The sequence below is a fragment of the Halichoerus grypus genome, chromosome 6 (genome assembly GCF_964656455.1).
Source record: "Halichoerus grypus chromosome 6, mHalGry1.hap1.1, whole genome shotgun sequence".
Classification (NCBI taxonomy): Eukaryota; Metazoa; Chordata; class Mammalia; order Carnivora; family Phocidae; genus Halichoerus; species Halichoerus grypus.
In genome coordinates, this window is record NC_135717.1 from 121,058,873 (window position 1) to 121,083,196 (window position 24,324).

General features: G+C 36.2%; 1 protein-coding gene and 1 pseudogene across 2 annotated transcripts; both read left to right on the forward strand.

Annotated features, from left to right (window-relative positions):
* The first annotated feature begins 15,771 nt into the window (after positions 1-15,771).
* On the forward strand, positions 15,772-20,340 carry LOC118532157 (olfactory receptor 6C2-like). 2 transcript variants are annotated; one of them, XM_078074115.1, is made up of 2 exons: positions 15,772-16,670; positions 20,331-20,340. In XM_078074115.1, exons 1-2 carry the CDS (start codon positions 15,772-15,774, stop codon positions 20,338-20,340), a joined length of 909 nt encoding a protein of 302 aa, XP_077930241.1. The 2 variants fall into 2 exon arrangements, with proteins under 2 accessions (XP_077930241.1, XP_035942438.1); XM_036086545.2 differs by lacking the exon at positions 20,331-20,340 and having other exon boundaries at positions 15,772-16,707.
* Positions 20,341-21,548: 1,208 nt separating this feature from the next.
* LOC118532148 (MICOS complex subunit MIC19 pseudogene) lies at positions 21,549-24,306 on the forward strand (annotated as a pseudogene).
* Positions 24,307-24,324: the final 18 nt, after the last annotated feature.

Genomic DNA, 24,324 nt, shown 5'->3' on the forward strand with positions numbered 1-24,324 from the left:
TGGAATTTGCTAAAGTAGAGGAATCACATTTTCCTAAAAATATCATTAGTTCTTAAGTATATATCTTTAGATTTTTAAGTCATTCCTTTCTAGCAAGGAAGTTATTTCAGGAAGCACTCTTTAAAAAAAAAAAAAAAGATTTTATTTATTTATTTGAGAGAGAGAGCACAAGGCGGTGGGGGGGTTGGGGGGGGAGCGGCAGAGCTGAGCAGGGAGCCTGATTAGGGGCTTGATCCCAGGACCTCGGGATCATGACCTGAGCCAAAGGCAGACCCCCAACTGACTGAGCCACCCAGGTGAAGCTCTCTTAAAAAGAAAATGTGATACCTGATATGAGGAATTCTTAATCTCAGGAAACAAACTGAGGGTTGCTGGAGTGGGGGGTGGGGTGGGAGGGATGGGGTGACTGGGTGATGGACACTGGGGAGGGTATGTGTTCTGGTAAGCGCTGTGAATTGTGCAAGACTGTTGAATCTCAGATCTGTACCTCTGAAACAAATAATGCAATATATGTTAAGAAAGAAAAAAAGAAGAAGAAGAATGTAGCAGGAGGGGAAGAATGAAGGGGGGGAAATCGGAGGGGGAGAAGAACCATGAGAGACGATGGACTCTGAAAAACAAACTGAGGGTTCTAGAGGGGAGGGGGGTGGGAGGATGGGTTAGCCTGGTGATGGGTATTGAGGAGGGCACGTTCTGCATGGAGCACTGGGTGTTATGCACAAACAATGAATCATGGAACACTATATCTAAAACTAATGATGTAATGTATGGGGATTAACATAACAATAAAAAAATTAAAAAAAAAAAAAGAAAATGTGATACATTTCTAGGAAACAAAAAAAATGACTTCACGTCTTAACAAGCCTTTACAAAACTGCAAACAAAACGACAAAATAAGCAGAACCAGCAAGTTAATTATATATTTTGGATAGATTAATTGTGTTTATTGCCTTTTCCAATTCTAGCTTTCAAGAGCATTTTTGATGCCAGGCACCATTTTAGGCACTGGAGATAGAGTAGAAACCCTGCAGATTTCTTGCCCTTAAATGCCTTACACTTGAGAAAGGATATGTGACTAGTGCATTAAATAAAATATAAACATCACTGTCAACCTACAATTGTCAGGAGGCAATAGTCAAGCAAAAGTGTGTATTTGGGATCAAAGAATTACAACTCAGGTACACAGATTTGGGCAGCAACCCAAATAGTGTTCCACTAGGGAGCAAAATCAGGAGGTTTTAAAGACAAAAAAGGGAATGCTCATGTAAGTTGTCTACAAAAATTCTGATTGGTGTTGGCGGCAGAAAACTAATCTCGGCACGTAACTGGTTGCTAAGGCCATCACTAAGCACAAGTCCATTACTGTAGCAAGTTGCAAATGTTCTTGCACAGTCCTTGAGGCATTTGCGGTTTGGCCCAGTTCAGAAATTCATGGTTCTACCTGGTGAGGACTGCATACAGCCCACCTCCTTAGTTGCCTCCCAGATTCATTTTTAAACCCCTTCACATAAATGACTCCATTTTATTTCACCTTTCACAATTACAAACAACAAAAATATCTTTAAAAAAAAAAAGGAAGCTATGACAAATGTTTGCATCTTAATGCAGAAGCTGAATTATAAAATGTAGGCTCGTACAATTTTGAATACTCAAAAAATCACAGACTAGCAGTTAATTTGAAGTAAAAGTGCTAACAATTCTTCTGCAAAGATGAGTAAATTCCTAAAGACAATGGTTATATATCTGCATCTGTATTTGTTTCTATACCTTTATCTATAACTATATGCATTGGCTCTTGAGAAACTAAAATGATTAGGAAGATTGTGAAAACATGTAAAAAAGTGTAAACAAGTAAAAACATGAAATGCACCCAAATTAGGCACAGAAATGACTACAACTCAAAGGAAACCTATAGAAGCAGTACTTTCATCTATATAACACAATCAGCCATGGAAACAGTGGCTATTACCAAGGGCGTGACAGAGCTCCATGCTTCCTATGTGCAGAACTTCTTCCTGAACCCCTTCATTGACACCTTGAGAAACAAGGAAGTAAAACAAAATTATGACATTTCAGGGACCTTGATTGAGATATATCTCAAAAACAATTTTATATTGATTACAGGTTGAAATAATATTTTGATATATTCGATTACATAAAATATACCATTTAAACTGATTTATTTTTAATTTATAATATGGCTATAGAAGTCTGAATTAAATATGTGGCTCACATCACCTATCTATTGGAATGCTTCAGATATTTAAGCAGTGCTGGTTAGTAGTGGACTCAGAATTTAACTTCTGTTTATTAGACCCAAAATTCTGTATTTGACTTAAGGAAGCCTCACCAAAGAAACACTTTCAGCAAAAAGATATTTTCAAGAGACTCCTAAAGCAAAACCTACATGTAACGAAATCAGTATAAGTAATATTTAAAAATATTAACCCTAATATTAAAAACTGCTCACATAGGCGTAACCTATAAAATGCAGTACATGTTTTTAATATAAGATTGATAATGCACAAATTAATCTGTGGGTTAAAAATGAAAAGAACTTTTGAATGAAAATATAAATGTAGTGACCACTAGCATAACTCTAATTTTCTTTTAAAAAAAGTTGAACTTTTAAATATATACAAATTAGGGGCACCTGGTGGCTCAGTCTTTAAGCATCTGTCTTCGGCTCGGGTCATGATCCCAGGGTCCTGGGATCAAGCCCCGCATCAGGCTCCCTGCTCGACGGGAAGCCTGCTTCTCCCTCTCCCACTCCCCCTGCTTGTGTTCCCTCTCTCGCTGTGTCTGTCTCTGTCAAAGAAATTAATTAAAAATCTTAAAATATATATACATACACAAATTAATATAAATAATGGGAATCTGAATATGTAAGCCATGTGATTTTTTTAGAACAATACTCCTTGGCATCAAGTAGGTAGGAAGGACGGCTGAGTGCAATGAGTTCAGGAGCCTTGGGAAGCTCTTTCTAATGCAGGCAGAGCTTTTTGGCAACTCATTGTGTCAACTGTTCTACAGCATTAACTCCAGTTCATGCAAAAGCTCTGACTCTGTGGTGGATTCATTTTTTCCACGTCATTTTTCACCTTTGCCTGACCTTCTCACATGTCCTTCACAGGTCTAGTCGATGCCCTCACTCCCAGATAGACAGTACTTTTAAAAATTATATTCTCCTTGTCCTGAACCCCTGATCTGACAAACACTGGGTGTTTCCAGAGATGAGTGGACTTAATGACTACTAAGTTATTAGAAACTGTCAGTTTCTGGAAATTTAGATTGCAATAATAACCCTCGCCTGTCTTGAAACAAGGAGCTACACAAGGCCTGCATTATAGGAATAAAAGTCCTTACTCCTCAGGCCCACTAATAATAGCTTACCTGAGGGCCCAGACTGAGAAATTATAGTCCTCCAGGTCTTGTTCTAAGATGCCTGCCTTTTTCAGCCCAGGAGTAATTACAACTAGTTTCCTAAATTCCTTAAAATGTCCAAAATGTTAAAAACATCTTAATATCAACAACAAATATTTTTGAGTGTTTAATCTACCCCAAGCTGTGTGTTAAGCACCTCATTTCTTTTAAACTTACATAGAGAAAATTTCCTAATGCACAGTGCTGTATTGATCATATCAACAGGTATCAATTTATAGCCAACTTGTTTCATCTACAAACAGGTCCATTCCTTCCAACCCCTGGTTGATTATTTGAAACAGATACGTATTTTATTTCATATACACTTTGGTATGACTCTCCAAAAATATAAATACTTTTTAAACACTGATGATAATATATAATATAGAACATAATTCACTGTGCACAGCTTGATGAGTTTTCATAAGCATTGATACTCATGTAACCATCACACAGATCCAGATACAGCACATTTTCAGCATCCCAGACATCTCTTTCATGCCACTCTATAACAGTATCCTCCCAGATGTATCTGCTATGCTGACTCAATGCCAAAGATCAGTTTTGTATAATCATGACCATCATACAAATAGGAATACACAGAATGTACTCTTTGGGGTCTAGTTTCATTTGCTTGACATTATGTCTGTGACAGTTGTCCAAGTTCTTATGTTATCAGTACTCAATTCCTTTAATTTATAAGTTGTAATCAATTATAGAAATATAGCACAATTAATTTAGCCATCTCCTATTAATAAATATTTATGTTGTTGGGGCGCCTGGGTGGCTCAGTCGTTAAGCGTCTGCCTTCGGCTCGGGTCATGATCCCAGGGTCCTGGGATCGAGCCCCGCATCGGGCTCCCTGCTCCGCGGGAAGCCTGCTTCTCCCTCTCCCACTCCCCCTGCTTGTATTCCCTCTCTCGCTGTGTCTCTCTCTGTCAAATAAATAAATAAAATATTTAAAAAAAAAAAAAAATTAAAAAAAAAAATAAATAAAAAAAATAAATAAATATTTATGTTGTTTCCTATATATAACTATTATAAATAAAGGTCAAAGAATATTCTTGTACATGTTTTTTGGCAGACATATACACTCATATCTGTAGAATATAGAACTACAAGTGGAATTGATAGGCTATATGGTAGCCATATGTTTAGCTTAGTTGACATTGTCAAACAACATTCGAAAATAGTGTACCAATTTATCTTCTTATCAGCAATGTATATGGGTTATAATTGCTCCATATTCTTGCCAACATGAAACTTTGTCAGACCTATTAATTTTAGCCATGTTATGACTGAGGATGTGGAATACCCTGTTATAGGTTTTTTGGATATAAGACATCCTATTTTGTGAAGTGCCTATTCAAATAATTTGTCCTTTCTATTAGATTTCTTTCAACTTGAATTTATTTTTAGGAGTTTTATAAATTTTCTATATATCAGTCCTTTGTCAGTGGTATATACTGAAGTTATTTATCCCTTATCTATGTCTTGCCTGTTCATGTTGTTTATGTTAAATTTGAAAAACAAAAGTTCTTAACTTTAATGAAGTCCAATCCATCATTTCATTTCTGTTGTTTACAGGGCTCTTTGTTTTTTGTTTTGTTTTGGGGGTTTTGTTTGTTTCAGAAATTTTTGTTAACTCAACATTATGAAGGTAGGTAATTACGTTCTATTCTATAAGTTTCACTCACAGTTCTTACAAATTAAGGTTAATGGCCCATCTGGAATTGACTTTTTCTATGGTTTGAGATAGGGAACTATGTTCTTTTTTTCCATGTGAATATTGAAATAACTCAGAATCATTTCTTGAAAAAATTTCCCCTTTCTCCTTGAATTCAGTGGCAATTTTGTCATAATCAATTGCTGTTGTGTGAGTGAATCTTTTTCAGGGTTCATTATTTAATTCCATTGATATGCTTATCTCTGAACCAACGCTATACTATTCTGTTTATAGTAGCTTTATAATAAGTTTTCATATCGGGTAGTATAATCCAAACAACTGTCTTCTACTTCCTCAAGTTTACTTTTTTCTTATCAGCCCTTTGTTTTTCATAAAACCTTAAAAACCTTGGCAATTTCTACAAGGAAAAAAATTCTCTTCAGTGATTTTAAGTTAAGATTGCATTTAAACCAACAGGCCAGTTTGGGGAAAATCCATGTTATTATAACATTGAGAATTCTAATCCGTTAAAACAGTCCCATTTGTGTCTTTAATTACTTTCAAAAATATTTCAATTTTAAGTGTATAGAGGCCTTGCACAATATTGATAGACACATTACTGGTATTTTGATGGATTCATTACTCAGCCTTTGATAATATGTTGTTATTTTATATGGATTTTTTTAATTTTTATTTTCTAATTGTTGCTAGTTTTAGAGGTACTATTGTTTTTGAATATTGATTTTGGTCTATCAACCTTCCCAAATTTAATAATTACTAGTTATTAAATTTAGTAATTAATTCTAGTGATTTACCTGTAGTGTCTTTTAAATATGTCAAAACACAATCAAATAATATGCAAATAATGACAGGCTATTATATTTATTTTTCTTTTCTTTATTGCTCTGTCTAGGCCCCCCAATACAATGATAAATAAAAATGGTGGGAGTGGACATCCTGTCATATTCCTCAACTAAAGAGAGAAGATTTCAATATTCAAAATAAAATACCTAGGAAGAAATGTAACCAAGGAGGTGAAAGATCTGTACTCTGAAAACTATAAAACACTGATGAAATAAATGGAAGATACAAATAAATGGAAAGATAATCTATGCTCATGGATTGGAAAAATTAATATTGTTAAAATGTCCATACTACCCAAAGCAATCTACAGATTCGATGCAATCCCCATTAAAATACCAATAGCATTTTTCACAGAACTATAACAAAGAATCCTAAAATTTGTATGGAACCACAAAAGCCCCCAAATAGCCAAAGCAATTTGACAAAAAAAAAAAAAAAAAAACCCAAGCTGGAGGTATCACATGCCCTGATTTCAAATTATATTACAAAGTTATAGTAATCAAAATAGGATGGTGGTACTGGCATGAAAACAGACACGAAGATCAGTGGAATACAACAGAAAGCTCAGAAATAAACCCACACACATAGTTAATCAACCTATGACTAAGGAGGCAAGAATATACAATGGGGAAAAGATAATCTCTTCATTAATGGTGCTGGGAAAGCTGGACAGCTATGTTTAAAAAAAATGAAATTGGACCACTATCTTACACCATATACAAAAATAAATGCAAAATGGATTTAAGACTTGAATGTAAAACCTAAAATCATGAAACTCTTAGAAGAAAACAAAGGCAGTAAGCTCTTTGACACTGGTCTCAACAACATTTTTTTTTTTTTTGGACCAGTCTCCTCAATCAAGGGCAACAAAAGTTAAAATAAACAAATGAGATTACATCAAACTGAAAAGCTTCTGCACAGTGAAGGAAACCATCAACAAAACAAAAAGGCAACCTACTGGGTGGGGGAAGATATTTGCAAATCATACATCTGTTAGGGGTTGATAATCAAAATATGTAAAAAAAGGGCGCCTGGGTGGCTCAGTTGGTTAAGCGACTGCCTTCGGCTCAGGTCATGATCCTGGAGTCCCTGGATCGAGTCCCACATCGGGCTCCTTGCTCGGCGGGGAGTCTGCTTCTCCCTCTGCCCTTCTCCCATCTCATGCTCTCTCTCTAATAAATAAATAAATAAATCTTAAAAAAAAATATGTAAAAAAAGTACACTGAATATCAAAAAAATAAACAACCCAGTCAAAAAATGGACAGAGAACCTGTCTCTCCCTCTGACAAATAAATAAATAAAATCTTTTTTAAAAAAATGGACAGAGAACTTGAATGGACATTTTTCCAAAGATATGCAGATGGTCAACAGGCACATGCTCAACTTCACTGATCATCGGGGAAATGCAAACCAAAATCACAATACATATTACCTCACACCCGTCAGATTGGTTATCATCAAATAGACAAAAAGTAACAACCATTTGTGAGGATATAGAGAAAAGGGAACTCTTGGTGGAAATTTAAATTGGTCCAGCCATTTTGGAAAACAGTACGCAGGTTCCTCAAAAAATTAAAAATAGAACTACCATATGATTAAACAATTCTACTTCTGGGTATTTACCTGAAGAAAACAAAAAACACCAATTTGGGGCGCCTGGGTGGCTCAGTTGGTTAAGCGACTGCCTTCGGCTCAGGTCATGATCCTGGAGTCCCGGGATCGAGTCCCGCATCAGGCTCCCTGCTCGGCGGGGAGTCTGCTTCTCCCTCTGACCCTCTCCCCTCTCATGTGCTTGCTCTCTCTCATTCTCTCTCTCTCAAATAAATAAATAAAAAATCTTTAAAAAAAAAAAAAAAAAAAAAAAAACACCAATTTGAAGAGACAAATACTGCACCCCTATGTTCATTGCAGCATTATTTACAATAGCCAAGATATGGAAGCAACCTATGTGTTCATTCATAGATGAATGGATAAAGAAGATAGGATATATATAATATATACAATGATATGTTATTTATAAATATATTATATGCATATTTAATACATTTTATATAATTTAATAAAATATATTTATATGATTATATATTATATAATAAATATATGTAATGGAATATTACCCAGCCATAAAAAATAATGAAATCTTGCCATTTGTGACATGAATGGACCTAGAGGGTATTACACTACATGAAATAAGAAAGACAGAGGAGGACAAATACCATATAATTTCACTTACATGTGGGATCTAAAACAAATGAGCAAAAAAACAAAACAGGGAGTGCCAAGGTGGCACAGTCGGTTGAGTGTCTGACTCTTGGTTTAGGCTCAGGTTGTGATCTCAGGATCGTGAGATCAAGCCCCACATTGGGGCTCAGCACAGAGTCTGCTTGAGACTCTCTCTCCTGCTCTCTCTGCCCCTGCCCCCTATGCTCTCTCTCTAAAATAAATAAATAAATCTTAAAAAACAAAACAAAACAGAAACAGACTCATAGATAGAGGAAACTGTTGGTTTCCAGAGGAGCTAGGGGTTGGGTGGCAGGTGAAATAGGTGAAGAAAATTAAGAGGTACAAATTTCCAATGATAAAATAAATCATGGGGATGTAATGTACAACACAGGGAATATAGCCAAAAATATTGTAATTATTTTGTACAGTGTCACATGGTAGCTAGACTTATCGTGGGGATCATTTTGTATGTATAAAAATATTGATTCACTGTAATATACACCTGAAAATAATAGGATATTGAATGACAATCTTCACTAAAAAAATAAATAACATATTTTCTAGATTCCCTTCATCAGACTAACAAACTTTGTTTCTATTCCTAATTTGCTAAGAATGTTTAATAATGAGTGGGAATTGTAGTTACAAAATGCTTTTTTCTGCATTATTGAGATGATATTTTTTTCCCTTCATTCTACTAATGTGGTGGATTACATTTACTGATTTTCAAAGGTTAAACCAACCTAGAATTTCTAGAATTCCTAGAATTTAACCTCTCTTTATGGTTACACATATCCTTTTCTAACACTATTTAACTTGATAATTCATATTTAAGGATTTTTATGATTATTATGACAAAAATCAACCTGTAACTTAACTTCTTGCAAAATCATTTCCAATTTTGGCATGAAAGTTATACTGCCCCCATAACCAAGTTGAGAATTATTCTTCCTTTTACTCTTCTCTGGGTTGGTTTACATAAAATTAGTATAATTTTTTCTTTAAATATTTGGAATAATTTACTAGCAAAGCCATTTGGCCCTGAATTTTCTTTGTGAGAATATTAGTAATTATGGATTCAGTAATTTTGACTTACATTGGAATATTTATATTTTCTTTTTCTTTCTCTTTTTTAGTTGTGTTTTTAACATAAACTAATATATTATGTAAACTATTTTATTGGCCTAATGTTCTTTATGATGTGCTTTATTATTATTTTAATATTTGTTGCATCTGCATTGATCCTCCTGTTTTTCATTTGGATAATTTCATTTTGGATAATTTCTTATTTTTTCTCTTTTGCTTCTTCTTGACTATACCTACAAGTTTTCCTTTTTTAAAGAAATCATTTAATAGTTGCATTTATTTCTTTAATCTTATATTTATTCTCTATATAACTGATTTCTACTTTTATTATTCTTCCTTCTATTTATTCTGTTTTAGCTTGTTCTTGTAATCTCTTAAAATGAACCCTTAGGTCACTGGTTTTTCAATATATTACATTTTAAGTAAAAATTTCCCTCTAAACAATGTGCTGCTATATTGCACACATTTTGATATGTTACATATTATTGTAAGATGAAAGAAAAGTTACCATTACAACCCACATCTCAAGAAATTACTAGAGCATAAACTATAGTTTTTTTTTTCCCAAGTGCACAGGATTAATCCAAGGAAATAATATGAAAATGAAAAGCAGTAGTGAATGCCCAAACCAGGTGTTTATTGTGTAAATATAGTAGCTTGATGTGAAAACTATACATGATAATACGCACAATTAAGTATATTGTAAAAAGAAAATATATATTTACATGAGTTTAAAAAAACTATCTTTATGGGATGCCTGGGTGGCTCAGTCGGTTAAGCGTCTGCCATCGGCTCAGGTCACGATCCCAGGGGTCCTGGGATCGAGTCCTGCATTGGGCTCCTTGCTCGGCAGGGAACCTGCTTCTCCTTCTGCCTACAACTCCCCCTGCTTGTGCTCTCTCTCTTTCTCTGACAAATAAATAAAATCTTTAACCAAAAAAAAAAAAACTATCTTTATATGAATCTATATATGACCAATCTTAGGAAGTGCTGAAAGGGGAAGATGGAAAAAGCATTTTTATTTTTTTAAATATTCATATATATTCATACCTTTCCTTAAAATATTAAAACGATTTAGTTGCTTTGAGTTTTCTAATATTTTCCTATTTTATCCTTTTTAATGATTGAGAAAAAATGATTAATGGAATAGAGTTGTGATCTTTCAGCTTCCATATATTTTAGGGAAGAAAGGCAGGAAACGCAGACTACTTCTTGACCATCTGTTTTTTTTTGTTTTTGTTTTTGTTTTTGTTTTTTAAAGATTTTATTTATTTATTTGAGACAGAGAGAATGAGAGAGAGAGAGCACATGAGAGGGGGGAGGGGCAGAGGGAGAAGCAGACCCCCTGCCGAGCAGGGAGCCCGATGCGGGACTCGATCCCGGGACTCCAGGATCATGACCTGAGCCGAAGGCAGTCGCTTAACCAACTGAGCCACCCAGGCGCCCGACCATCTGTTTTTTTACTGTTGCATCTTGGCCTGTGCCTGATGCTATTGTTTATCTTTGTGTCTCTAAGGACACTGCCCCCACTGCTGCATCTTTTAGGATTTTTGCCCAGATTCATTACAAAGGCTAATTAGTGATGTTTGAACCTGGGTCACCAAGGACTTAGTTGTTTATTATTTAGTTTGAAATTTAGCAAATAAATCAAATATAAATCTTAATAATGTAAAAGCCTCTTATCTTTTCCAGAGAAATCGTAACAGTGACTTCAAACAAGAGGAGAAAATATTTTAACTATATTTTACTTTCAACCAAGAGAGAGCTAGAAAATACTTCCTAGACATAAAAAGGACCAAAATTCTTGAAATTCTTCTGAAATTTCTGAAAATCTGAAAATCTGAAATTCTGAAAATCTTCTCAGTGTGTTGAAGGTGAAAAATACAAGGAGTTCTAGGCTCTCCCAGAGCATCAGTCAGGGTAAGTAGAGTCATAAACTGAGACCAAGTAAATGCCACACAAACCTTTTCTAATAGATCCTCTTCATCACATTAGCTTTTAGGGCTCATTGTTAAATAATCAACTGAAGCTAAAATTAACTCTCAGAAGATGAGGCCATTTCATTTATTTTCATCTTTGGTAAATCTACGTGTCAATTTTTCTCTGAGAAGCAAATTTGACAAGATTTACAAAAATCAGACATAAGTAATATTTGAATTATTATATAAAGATGCACAGATATTTCTGAGATGTATTTTTTGAATGCTGCTTTTTATAGTTTACATAAAGATAATGTGGACTTATATGCAGTGAGAAGTTATCTTGGCCACACACTCATTTTCCTCTTTAAAGAGAAAATGTCTACCTACATTAAAAATCACTGATATGACAATTTACATAATATTGGCAAATTAGTTATCCTAGATCTTTTTTAAAATATAAAACTCTTTGGGGACGCCTGGGTGGCTCAGTCAGTTAAGCAACTGCCTTGGGCCCAGGTCATGATCCCAGGGTCCTGGGATCCAGCACCGCGTCGGGCTCCCTGCTCCTTGGGAGCCTGCTTCTCCCTCTCCCTCTGCCTCTCTCCCCACTCCTGCTCTCTCTCTCTTCACTCTCTCTCTCTCTCAAATAAATAAAATCTTTAAAAAAACTTAGAAACTTAAAACATTATATATATATGTATATATAGAGAGAGAGAGAAACTTAAAACATAATATATATGTATATATATATAAAACTTAGAAACTTAAAACATTATATATAGATATATATAGATATAGATAGATAGATAGATAGATAGATAGATAGATAGATAGATAGATAGATATGCCAGCCAGGCATCCCATAGTTTTTTTAAACTCATGTAAATATATATTTTCTTTTTACAATATACTTAATTGTGCATATTATCATATATAGTTTTCACATCAAGCTACATATTATATTTACACAATAAACACCTGGTTTGGGCTTTCATTACTGCTTTTCATTTTCATATTATTTCCTTGGATTAATCCTGTGCACTTGGGAAAAAAAACTATTGCTTATGCTCTAGTAATTTCTTGAGATGTGGGCTGTAATGGTAACTTTTCTTTCATCTTAAACCTCGTCTCTTAAAAACAGCATTAATGAATGGAATAAATGAAAAATATTTTGGAACAAGGGCCACCACCTAGAGGGTACAGGAAAGAGCACATTACCATGTAAAGCTCTAGGAGCCACTGGAATGAGAAATAATGAGAAATAATGGATTGAGGAAGTTAGGCAGGCTGAAAAGAGTATCTTTCCACTTCATTAAAATTATCTATTATAGTTATTATGGTGTGCCCCTTTAATTCCTAGGAATGTCAAAATTCTTCAAAAAAATCATTGTCATCTCTCCTGTCCAATGAAGGTGATAGTAAACCTTGGGCTTTAATTGTAGTAACTGGGCATACAGTGAGAGATGATCCTGCCCTCATCTCTGGAGAAAGTGAGTATTTTATGGAACAAATGACAGCCAATCACAGCACAAGCTAATTAATTTTTGCCAGGAAATTGAAAAGCATATTGCCTTCTATTCATTTATAGGAGACACTCAAATCCTGGAGATACTAGTTCAAAACTAAAAAAGTTTTTGAGTATGTTAGTAAAACTAAGTGTGATAGCTGAGGAAAAACTATAGAAGAACTATTAAGCCAATGCAAAAATTAGAGAGTTCTTAAACTCCAGTTTTAAAATATGAAAATATGCATTGAAGAAACATAAATGGAAATTTAAGAGGGAAAAAAATCTTTCTCTGCAGAAGACAAGAATGAGAGTAAACTGAACAGATGAATATTTCATGGTGAAATTGTGTGAATTAACACCCAATGGCACTGGCCTTTATAAAATATGTGTCAATAATCTTGAAAAAAGGTACATGATACATTGTAGTAATTTCAGCATGGATACAATTAAAGTCCCACAGTGAGTTGAAGGAAACCATGATAGGAACAAAGTTTTTTTTTTTTTTTAAAGGGAAATATGTCCTTTCTTTTTTTTTTTTAAAGATTTTATTTATTTATTTATTTGTTTGAGAGAGAGAGAGCGGGGGGGTGGGGCCAGAGGGAGAGGGAGAGAAAGAGAATCTCAAGCAGACGCCCCCACTGAGCGCACAGCCCAACGCGGTGCTTGATCCCACAACCCCAAGATCAGACCTGAGCCAAAACCAACAGTTGGACACTTAACTGACTGCACCACCCAGGTGCCCCAGAAAGCAGTTTCAAGATGAAACCCAAATAGGACAGAAGATAGCTTTGAATATGTAGGCAAATGAATAAGATATATACGTGTATGTATATATACAACAATATGTCTTTTTTTTTTTTTTGTCTTTTTCTTTTTTATTTATTTGACAGAGAGAGAGAGACAGTGAGAGAGGGAACACAAGCAGAGGGAGTGGGAGAGGGAGAAGCAGGCTTCCCGCTGAGCAGGGAGCCTGATGTGGGGCTCAATCCCAGGACCCTGGGATCATGACCCCAGCCGAAGGCAGACGCTTAACGACTGAGCCACCCAGGCGCCCCTATACAACAGTGTCTTACCATTGACTATAAGTCTAGGATTGTTAGTTTTAGAGCTATCCCAGTAAAAAAGACAAGAGTCGCTATTTTCAACAAACTTACTTTCTCACTGAAAGTGCTAAGATGGCAGTAACAATTATTTGTTATGAGAGCACAAACAAGGACCAGTCAATACATAGAGTTTAGAAGACTTCTCAGTAGAAGTGATGTTCCATGTGAAAATCACAAATAAGTAGATTTACCTGGGTAGTTTTGGAGACTGGGAAGTAAAGATGCAGTGTGGAAGGACAGAGAGAGAGATTGAGGGGGGGATTTTTTTTTTTTTTTTTACCTATCACATGGTAAATTTTCAGTAAACATAATCTATTCCTCTTACTATAAGAAATGTGGAATAGAAAGAAGATATGACTTACACAGAGCATAAATCCCACTCAGGATTTTGTGGTTTTGAGTTCACGTCACATGACTTACCTGTAGGAGTCCAGATAATACTAGCTGGCATATATGAAGCATATACTATGCATCAGCTTTTATTATAAATGTATTACCTCGTCTAATTATTTTAACTGTATATGGTAGATACTCTTATTATCTCCATTTTATAGATTAAAAAACTGAAGGCCGAGAGGTTGGGAAACTTGCCCAAGGTCATACAGAGGTGGGCAGGAAAGCCAGGTATAGTGAGATGGAGATCTCGCTATAGAAGGTGTTCTCTGAATCAGCATGATGCTGCCACTGCAACTTAGAGTGAGAAAGAGAGTAAAGACAGGTGTGTGGAGAGTATATTTAGTATTTTTAATTTGATTTTGAGCTTAGTGATAATGAGGTATTACAGTGTTTTCCATTCTTAACTAAACAGACTGAAATATGTGGGCTTTTTTCCAGCTGTGTATCAGTGATCCCAACATTTCTTCATATGCAGCAGATAAACTGTGCATTAAAATACTCTCTGTAGCATGTATCCAGTGGACACTGAGTATAAATTGCATACTACCAGAGAAACATGAGAGTCAGAGGACTGATCCAACAATGTGGAAGTTGCATGTTAAAACACGAAACAAAACATAAACACATGCTTGGTCACCGTGGCACGATGCAAAATGCAGGTCACAGATGGATCAGCAGAGCCTGATGGAGCCCAGGTCAGTTTTTATATATTTATATTTTATCATGACCACATCTTCAAGAAAAGATATAAAACAAATTAAATCGAGATATTCACTTTTGAAATAAAGAAGAGGGGCGCCTGGGTGGCTCAGTCGGTTAAGCGGCTGCCTTCGGCTCAGGTCATGATCCTGGAGTCCCGGGATCGAGTCCCGCATCGGGCTCCCTGCTCAGCAGGGAGTCTGCTTCTCCCTCTGACCCTCCCCTCTCTCATGCTCTCTGTCTCATTCTCTCTCTCAAATAAATAAATAAAATCTTTAAAAAAGAAATAAAGAAGAAATGTTAGATATAAGAAGAAATTATAATTTTGTTGAATAACACACCACAATGTAGGTCATATCTAATCACATGAGAAAATCCATTCTTGGGTATAGATTAAAACTGTGAAAGAAAAGAGGAAAATGAGATGGTAGAACATTTTTTAAAATATGTTTAATATTCTAGAGGGGAGGGGGTGGGGGGATGGGTTAGCCTGGTGATGGGTATTAAAGAGGGCACGTTCTGCATGGAGCACTGGGTGTTATATGCAAACAATGAATCATGGAACACTACATCAAAAACTAATGATGTAATGTATGATGATTAATATAACATAATAAAAAAAATAGTAGTAGCCACTCACTAAAAAAAAAAAATAAAGTTTAAACATCTCTCACAAAACTGCCAAAAGAATAAAATAAAATAAACAATTGAGTAGCCAGAGTATTGGCAATATCAATCATTAATTTATAGAAGAAACCACATGTTCCTTTGTATGCTGTCTCTGGTAGTCACTGTTTATTCCCATCTAGCTTTGACACCACTCTATTCAAATAAAATATCTCTAAATTTTATGTGAAATTGAATAAAATTCAGTAGTCAGGGATGAAAAACCACACAGTAACAACCTTCATCTTATTGGGACTGACAGATGACCCTCAACTTCAGATTCCAATTTTTATGTTTCTATTTCTTACTTACGTGTTGAGTATAACTGGGAACCTGACCATCATATCCCTCACTTTAGTTGACTCTCATCTTAAAACACCAATGTACTTCTTCCTACAGAATTTTGCTTTATTAGAAATTTCATTCACATCTGCATGTATCCCTAGATATTTGTACAACATAGCAACAGGTGACAGGTCAATTGCATTTAATATTTGCGTTATTCAAGTGTTTTTTATCGACGTCTTTGGAGTAACAGAATTTTTTCTCTTGGCTACAATGTCCTATGACCGCTATGTGGCCATCTGCAAACCCCTGCATTATGTGACCATCATGAACAGCAGAGTCTGCAAGAGGCTTGTCCTCTGCTGTTGGATGGCTGGCTTGTTGATCATATTCCCACCACTTACTCTGTTCCTAAATTTGAAATTCTGTGATTCAAATGTGATTGATTATTTTTTCTGTGATGCATCTCCAATCTTGAAGATTTCATGCTCGGACACATGGCTCATAGAGCAGTTGGTTGTGGTCTGTGCTGTGCTGACCTTCATTCTGACCCTTGTGTGTGTTCTTCTGTCTTACATTCACATCATCAAGACCATTCTACGATTCCCCTCTGCCCAACAAAGGAAAAGAGCCTTTTCTACTTGTTCTTCCCACATGACTGTTGTTTCCATCACCTACGGAAGCTGTATTTTCATCTATGTTAAACCTTCAGCAAAGGAATCAGTGACTATTAATAAGGGTGTGGCAGTGCTAATGTCATCCATAGCTCCCATGTTGAACCCATTCATTTACACTCTGAGAAACAAACAAGTGAGACAAGCCTTCAGTGAGTTCTTCAAAAAAACTGCATTGGTATCAAAAAAGTAAGAGAATGCTCAAGTCCAGAAATAAAATAACAAGCTAAGCATAAACCATGAAGCTCTAAATCTGTTTGTCTCTTTTTAATCTGATCTCTACTTAGGTTAACTTTCTCAAACATTTATTGGATCCAGAATGAATACCCTTCACCACATGAATTCACTCCTTTAACCTCCCACCCTGCAAACAAACCCAAGATCCCAATCAGAGGACATGATAATAATTTTCTATTAAACGTAAGCCCGATTTTACTTCTAATCTCACAAACAAAATTGAAATGCAGAAAAATAAAACAAATGAGAACCAAACGAGGAAATAAATAGCTTATCTTATATTTTCTTGGACTTGCAAAAAATAATGGATTTAAAGTGCTCTTCTAATCTTCTAATCTAAATGTTGCTGAATGTTAATTGATTAAATTAAAATGTATTGAGTACCTAGTCCTGGCAGGTCAAGTTCTAAGCAAAAAAATTTTTTAACTAGGCACCATGCGCAATGTGGAACCCAGCACAGGGTTTGAACTCGATCTTGCCATCAAGACCTGAACTGAGATCAAGAGTCGGGGGCTTAACCAACTAAGCCACCCAGGCACTGCTCTAGGCATAAATTTTTGATTAGTAATATCCCTGATTATACTTAGCTCACTAATAATCCTGTATTACTAAATTTTTTTAAAAGCACCATTGGGAAGAGGTGTGCAGGGGAAGGGGTTAAATGGGTGACGGGTATTAAAGAGGGCACTTGTGATAAGCACTGGGTGTTATATGTAAGTGATGAATCACTAAGTTCTACACCTGAAACTAATATTACACTGTATGTTAACTAACTGGAATTTAAATAAAAATTTGAAAAAGAAAAAAAAAGCACCATTGGCAAAGAGTAATATGATATAATTGAAAAGTAAAGAAAATAAAAGTAAATACATATCCAAATATATGTGTCTTAAATGGAAGTAGAATTTGATATCTAGGATCCTGGAGTGTATTTATTTGTAAATACACACACACACACACACACACACACACACACACACGCACACTCATATAAAATGCTGAAATTTTAAAAGTAAAAGATTCACAGACTATATAAAATACATAGTATTTTTTTTAAAGATTTTATTTATTTATTTGAGACAGAGAGAATGAGAGAGAGAGAGAGAGCACGTGAGAGGGGGGAGGGTCAGAGGGAGAAGCAGGCTCCCTGCCGAGCAGGGAGCCCGATGCGGGACTCGATCCAGGGACTCCAGGATCATGACCTGAGCCGAAGGCAGTCGCTTAACCAACTGCGCCACCCAGGCGCCCAAAATACATAGTATTTTAAATGTGAGGAAAAGCCATTTTCTAAAAGGATATGATATTATAAGTTCAGTGTCAAAATGTTAATTGCTATTGAGGAAGTAAAGAAGTTGTTAAAATTATGAAAAATATTCAATTGTTTAAATACAATATGAATATCTTAATTCAAAATGTCGCTGAATTAACCAATAAATTTTTGTATATCATGAAAAGAGAATTTCAAAAGATATCTAGAAAACAAACCATCAATATACATGGAAGTCTAAAAGGAATTCCAAATGAAAAGTTATAATTAAAGTAATAGTTAAATTTTTTCATGAAGTAAATGACATATAGATTAGAAGACCACAAAATGTACATCAATTTTTCTTAAAAGAGCTCATAAAACTACTAAGTAAATTATCATGTTGGTAAGTTTTCTCCTGGCTTTCTGGCATCCAGGCCTAATGGCCATCCTTTTGGACTCTCTCCTGGTATCTCTAGGATATGGCACTTACAGTTGACTCTGTTAAAAAGAAAAGGGGGGGGCGCCTGGGTGGCTCAGTTGTTAAGCATCTGCCTTCAGCTCAAGTCATGATCCCAGGGTCCTGGGTTCGAGCCCCGCGTCAGGCTCCCTGCTCGGGAGGAAGCCTGCTTCTTCCTCTCCCACTCCCCCTGCCTGTGTTCCCTCTCTTGCTGTGTCTCTCTCTGTCAAATAAATAAATAAAATCTTTAAAAAAAAAAAAAAAGACTCTTTCCCTCATTCTTCCATTCCATTTTCTCTATTTTTCACTTAGGTCTCAATGTAAATGTCATCCACCTACAGGCTGTTACTTCCTCTCCCACCACACAAACATACAAACTAAATCTGGAGAAACTGTTTATCCCACCTGCTGTTTTGACCTAAACTTTCTGTTCTTTAGTACCAATTTCACTAAAATTTTGTTTACATTGTGTATCTAAAATCTTCTAGAAAGTCAAGCACTTTACTTTTTATGCATACTTTACTATATATATAAAACCTAGTAAATAAATGATATTAAATATGTTAGCTTCAAATATACTAGTGAAAAAGCCTCACAACTACTGAAAAAAAAAATTACTTATTAAAGAAAAGTGCTAATTTCTGTCAAGAAAATTCATAAAAGAATCAAATGGAAAAATGGGTAAAATACGCTATATATTTTTAAAGAACTTTACATCAAGATTTAACTACCCTACTACATTTGATTTCTATTTTAAGATATGAAAAAAATTAACAAAAGTTGTTATTTACTGAGAGATCAATGTAGGCTAACTTTACATAAGCTACAATATTATCTACCTATGAATTTACTTTAATACACACACAAACACACATATATTTTTTTAATGGATAATCTTCCAAAGAGCACTGGAACTGGTTTTTAATCTTTGTTTCATGCATTGGTAAATTGAGATGTGAGAATATTAAGTAATGTTAATAAGTGTTGGAGCCAGGGTTCAGTCCTGTTTCATGTTATTCTAGGTCTGTAATCTCTGGATATGGCACTGCCTCTTCAGGATTGCACACATAATCATCAAAATTACATCAGGGAACATCTTAAGAAATTTTATTTTATCTAAAACACCCAATGTTTATATCAAGAAAGTGGAATAAAATCTAAACAAATACCAGTTGATAATTTTATAATTGCATAGATTAATCAAAATCAAAATATCATCATTTGATAGATCATTTATGATGTTAAAAATTACAATTACTTATTGAAATGTCACATTGTATTATCTTGCAAAAATGTATAATTTTAAAATATGTAATTGAATAAAGAAACGCTAATAGTCTAATATACAATAATAAGGAAGAGGCAAACATCTCTTAAAATGCAATTCAGAGACTTCCAGGGAGAGGATCCTAAGCTCACCTCACCCCATGGACACACTTAGATAACAGCCACATCAGTGTAAATAACCCAGAAAATGACCTGAAGACTGGCAGAGCAGACTCTCCACAGCTAATAGTAGAGAGGACGCCACATCAAAAATGGCAGGAAGGGTGGCCACTCAGTAAGTAATAAAACTGACCGCAAGACTGTCTGCAGGAGGGAGAGACATGCAAGCTTATAAAAAGGACAGGGCAGACCCCACACCAGGCATCCCAGGCATGGGAGACCCACACTGGAAAGATAAATCCCCATAACATTTGGCTTTGAAAACAAGAGGGGCATAACTTTATGAGTTTTTATAATCAATGGGACTTAACACCTGGAACTTTAAAAATCAGCAGGCTTGGCTCTGGGAGAGCAACTGGGCAAAGAAAACTGAGTCCCTGCCATTAAAGAGACAGCATAACAACAACACTGAGATACAACTTAAAAGCAGCGTTTGAAAAATGCAGATAATATGGGAAGGAGATTTAATTACTAATCTCAGAACATGTGCTGGAGGGGCAGGGATCTTTAGGAGTCTTCTCCAAGAACAAAGAGTGGGCGGGCACCATTTCCCTCTGCCACCCCCCACAGACACCTGCAGAAACCAGTGCAAACACTCTCTACCTAGTTTGCTCACAGTGTGCTTCACCCCCAAGTTTTCCTGCAACCTGCCCCCTCCAACCTGACCTTGACAAGAGCTCAACAAAGCAGATCCAGGTCCCACAGCAGACTGGCACAAACCTTGCTAACACCATGCACCCCACCCTCATGTTCTCCTGTAGACCAGCCCTCAGCAGGAGTCCATCCAAAGCAGGACCACAAGTTGTGACACTGTGCAAGCAGCCCCAACAGTGGCCATCACCACTCTAAAGTGACTCCTATCCAGGGGCAAGGGGAAGATAACCACACACACCAGTCCAACTGTGGCCCCAGCATGGGGCTAGGGGCAGACATCTGGTCTGACTGCAGGCCAGACCGACTAATGAAGGCCTCTCATGGATAAGACAGGGAGAAAACCCTGCAGTTTAGTGTGACCACAGCTCTGGCAAATGCCTGGTTTGACCCAACTAAAGCCCAAGGAAGCCACAGACTGGCACATTAACAACACAGGAACCAAACCCTGCCCACAACAGACAAAGTGAGCCATTGCAGATGACTAAACTGAAGGCAAACATGGCTCAGCCACAACAATAAGGTGCACACAGTACTCATAGGAGACACCCTGAAGCACCAGATTCTGGACAAACAAGGGACACTGCACTACAGCACATTATAGGACCTCTTCTTCATATGGCCACTACTTTCATGAGCAGGAGATGCAGCTGACTTTCCTAACACAGAGGAACAGAGAGTTAGACACATGAGGAGACTGAAGAATATGTCCCAAAGGAAAGAACAGGACAAAATCACAGCAAGAGAGCTAAATGAAATGGAGATAAACAATATACTGATAGAGAATTTAAAGTAATGGTCATAAGGATACTCACTGGACTTGAGAAAAGAGTGAAGGACCTCAGTGAGACCCTCAACAAAGAGATAGAAAATATTAAAAAGAACCAAGCAGAGATGAAGAACTCAATAACTGAAATTTAAAAATACACTAAAGGGAATAAATAGTAAACTAGAGGAAGCGGAAGAATGAATCAGCAACCTAGAAGACCAAGTAATGGAAAATAATCAACTTGAACAGGTGAAAGAAATAAGAATAATAAAAAATGAGAATAGATTAAGGGAACTCAGTAACACCATCAAGCATAATAACATTCTCATTATAAGGATCCCAGAAGGAAAAGGGAGATAAAAGGGGGCAAAAAAATTATTTGAAGAATAAAAGATGAAAACTTCCCATATCTGGGAAAGGAAACAGAAATCCAGATCCAGGAGACAGAGAGAGCACCCAATAAAATCAACAAAAAGTTCACACAAAGACAAGTACTAAGTAAAATTATTGCAAAAAGTAGCAATAAAGAAAGAATTTTAAAAGCAACAAGAGAAAACAGTTACTTACAAGGGAAATCTCATAAGGCTATCAGCTGAAACTTTGCAGATTAGAAGGGAGTGACATGATATAGTCAAAGTGCTGTAAGGGAAAAGAAAAAAACCCTGCAACCAAGAATACTCTATCCAGCAAGGCTGTCTTTCAGAATACAAGAAGAGATGGTTTCCCAACAAACAAAACTTAAAGGAATTCATCACAATGAAACCAGCCTTACAAGAAATGTGAAAGGGGATTCTTTAAATGAAAAGGAAAGATAATATGCAGGAGTTTTTAAAAAGTAAGAAGCAGGGGTGCCTGGGTGACCCAGTCTGTTAAGTATCTGACTCTTGATTTCAGCTCAGGTCATGATCTCAGGGTCATGGGATCGAGCCCTGTGTTGGGCTCCATGCTCAGCTCATAGTCTGCTTGAGACTTCTCTCTCTGCCCCTCATTCCACTCATGTGTTCTCTCTCTCTCTCTCAAATAAATAAATAAAATCTTTAAAAAAAAAATGAAAAAGGAGAAACAACAACCAACACCACAGAAATGCGAATAATTGTAAGAGAATAGTAGAAAAATTATATGCCAACAAATTGGACAACCTAGAAGAAGGGCATAAATTCCTAGAAACATAACCTCCCAAAACTGTATCAAGAAGAAGTAGAAAATTTGAACAGACCAATTACCAGCAATGAAATTGAATCAGTAATCAAAAAACTCCCAGCAAACAAAAGTCCAGGGCCAGATGGCTTCACAGGTGAATTCTACCAAATATTTAAGGAACAGATTTAAATAACAAATATTTAAAGAACATTTAAATACCTATTCTTCTCAAACTTCTCCAAAAAATAGAAGATGAAAGAAAGCTTCCTAATTCATTCTATGAGGCCAGAATTACCCTGATACCAAAACCAGATAAAGATGCCACAGAAAAAGAGAACTATAGGCCAATATATCTGATGTACTAGATGCACAAATCCTCAACAAAATATTAGCACACTGAATCAAACAATACATTTAAAAAAGTCATTCACCATGATCAAGTGGGATTTATTCCCAGGATGCAAGGGTGCTTCAATATTTGCAAATCAATCAATGTGATACATCACATTAATAAGAGAAAGGACAAAAACCATATGACCATTTCAATAGATCAAGAAAAACCATTTGACAAAGTACAAGATCCTTTCATGATAAAAACCCTCAACAAAGTAGGTTTAGAGGGAACATACCTCAACATAATAAAGGCTGTATACGAAAAATCCACAGCTAAAATCATACTCAGTGGTGAAAAACTGAGAACTTTCCCCCTAATATCAGGAACAAGACAAGGATGTCCACTCTCACAACTTTTATTCAACATAATACTGGAAGTTCTAGCCACAGCAATTAGACAAGAAAAAAATAAAAGGCATCCAAATTGGTAAGGAAGAAGTAAAACTTTAACTGTTTGCAAATGACATAATACTATACACAGAAAACCCTAAAGACTCCACCATAAAACTACTAGAACTGATATATGAATTCAGTAAAGTCACGGGTTACAAAATCAATGTATAGAAATCCATTGCATTTCTATACAATAATGAAGTAGCAGAAAGAGAATTTAAGAAAACTCCTAAGGACAGGCACCTTCTCCTTGCTTCTTCTTGGGGTCTTGGCCCTGCTCCCTCCCTGCAAAGAGTTTGGACATGTCAATGCACATCTGTGCTGGTGGGGCCTTAAGTGCTCTTGGGTCCACACTGTCTCTGCAGGTGCAGAAGCATGAGCCATGGGTAGATCACCAGCACGCACAGGGTCACCTTCCAGATGAAGGAGAATGAGAACATCACCATGGTGAGGGGCATCCGGCTTTTGGAAAATCTGACTGTATGAAGGAAACTTTCCCAACTGGTTCGAAATCTCAGCAGTATTCTGGTGCTTATGGTTCTTCAGTTTTGAGGAAAAGAAGAATTGAAAAGAAGAGTGTGAGGAGCAGGCATTGGATCAAACCAAGAAAGAGTCTGGAAATCAGAAACAACTAAAGCAAGGCAAAGAACCAAACTGAGAGAGGACTTTTGCCAATGAGCAGTTAACCAGAGCAATTCTTCAAGACAGGATTTCAAGTGAAGAAGAACGAACCAAGGCAAAGCACTTGGCTAAGCAACTGGAAAGAGAAAGATCAAGTCACAGAGGCAGGATGCATTCTATAAAGAGTAACTGGCTAGAGGAGAGGAGCTCAGAATTCTACAAAGTTACCGTTGAACATTATCAGAAAGCTGCTGAAGACGGGGAAGCAAAGTTCAAGCAATATGAGTTTCATCCTGTCTGTGCTGATCTGCAGGCCAAAGTTCTCCGGTGTTACTGCCAGAACATCCAGCAGACCCTCAGCTGCTGCACTCTGGCCAACCAGTACATGCACTGTGTCTATCAGGCTAAACAGGGCATTCTTGAAAATGGAGGATAAAGTCAACTTTTAGAACAA

Coding starts and splice junctions, on each gene's coding strand:
- LOC118532157 (XM_036086545.2), top strand. CDS start 15,772: ATGAAAAACCACACAGTAACAACCTTCATCTTATTGGGACTGACAGAT.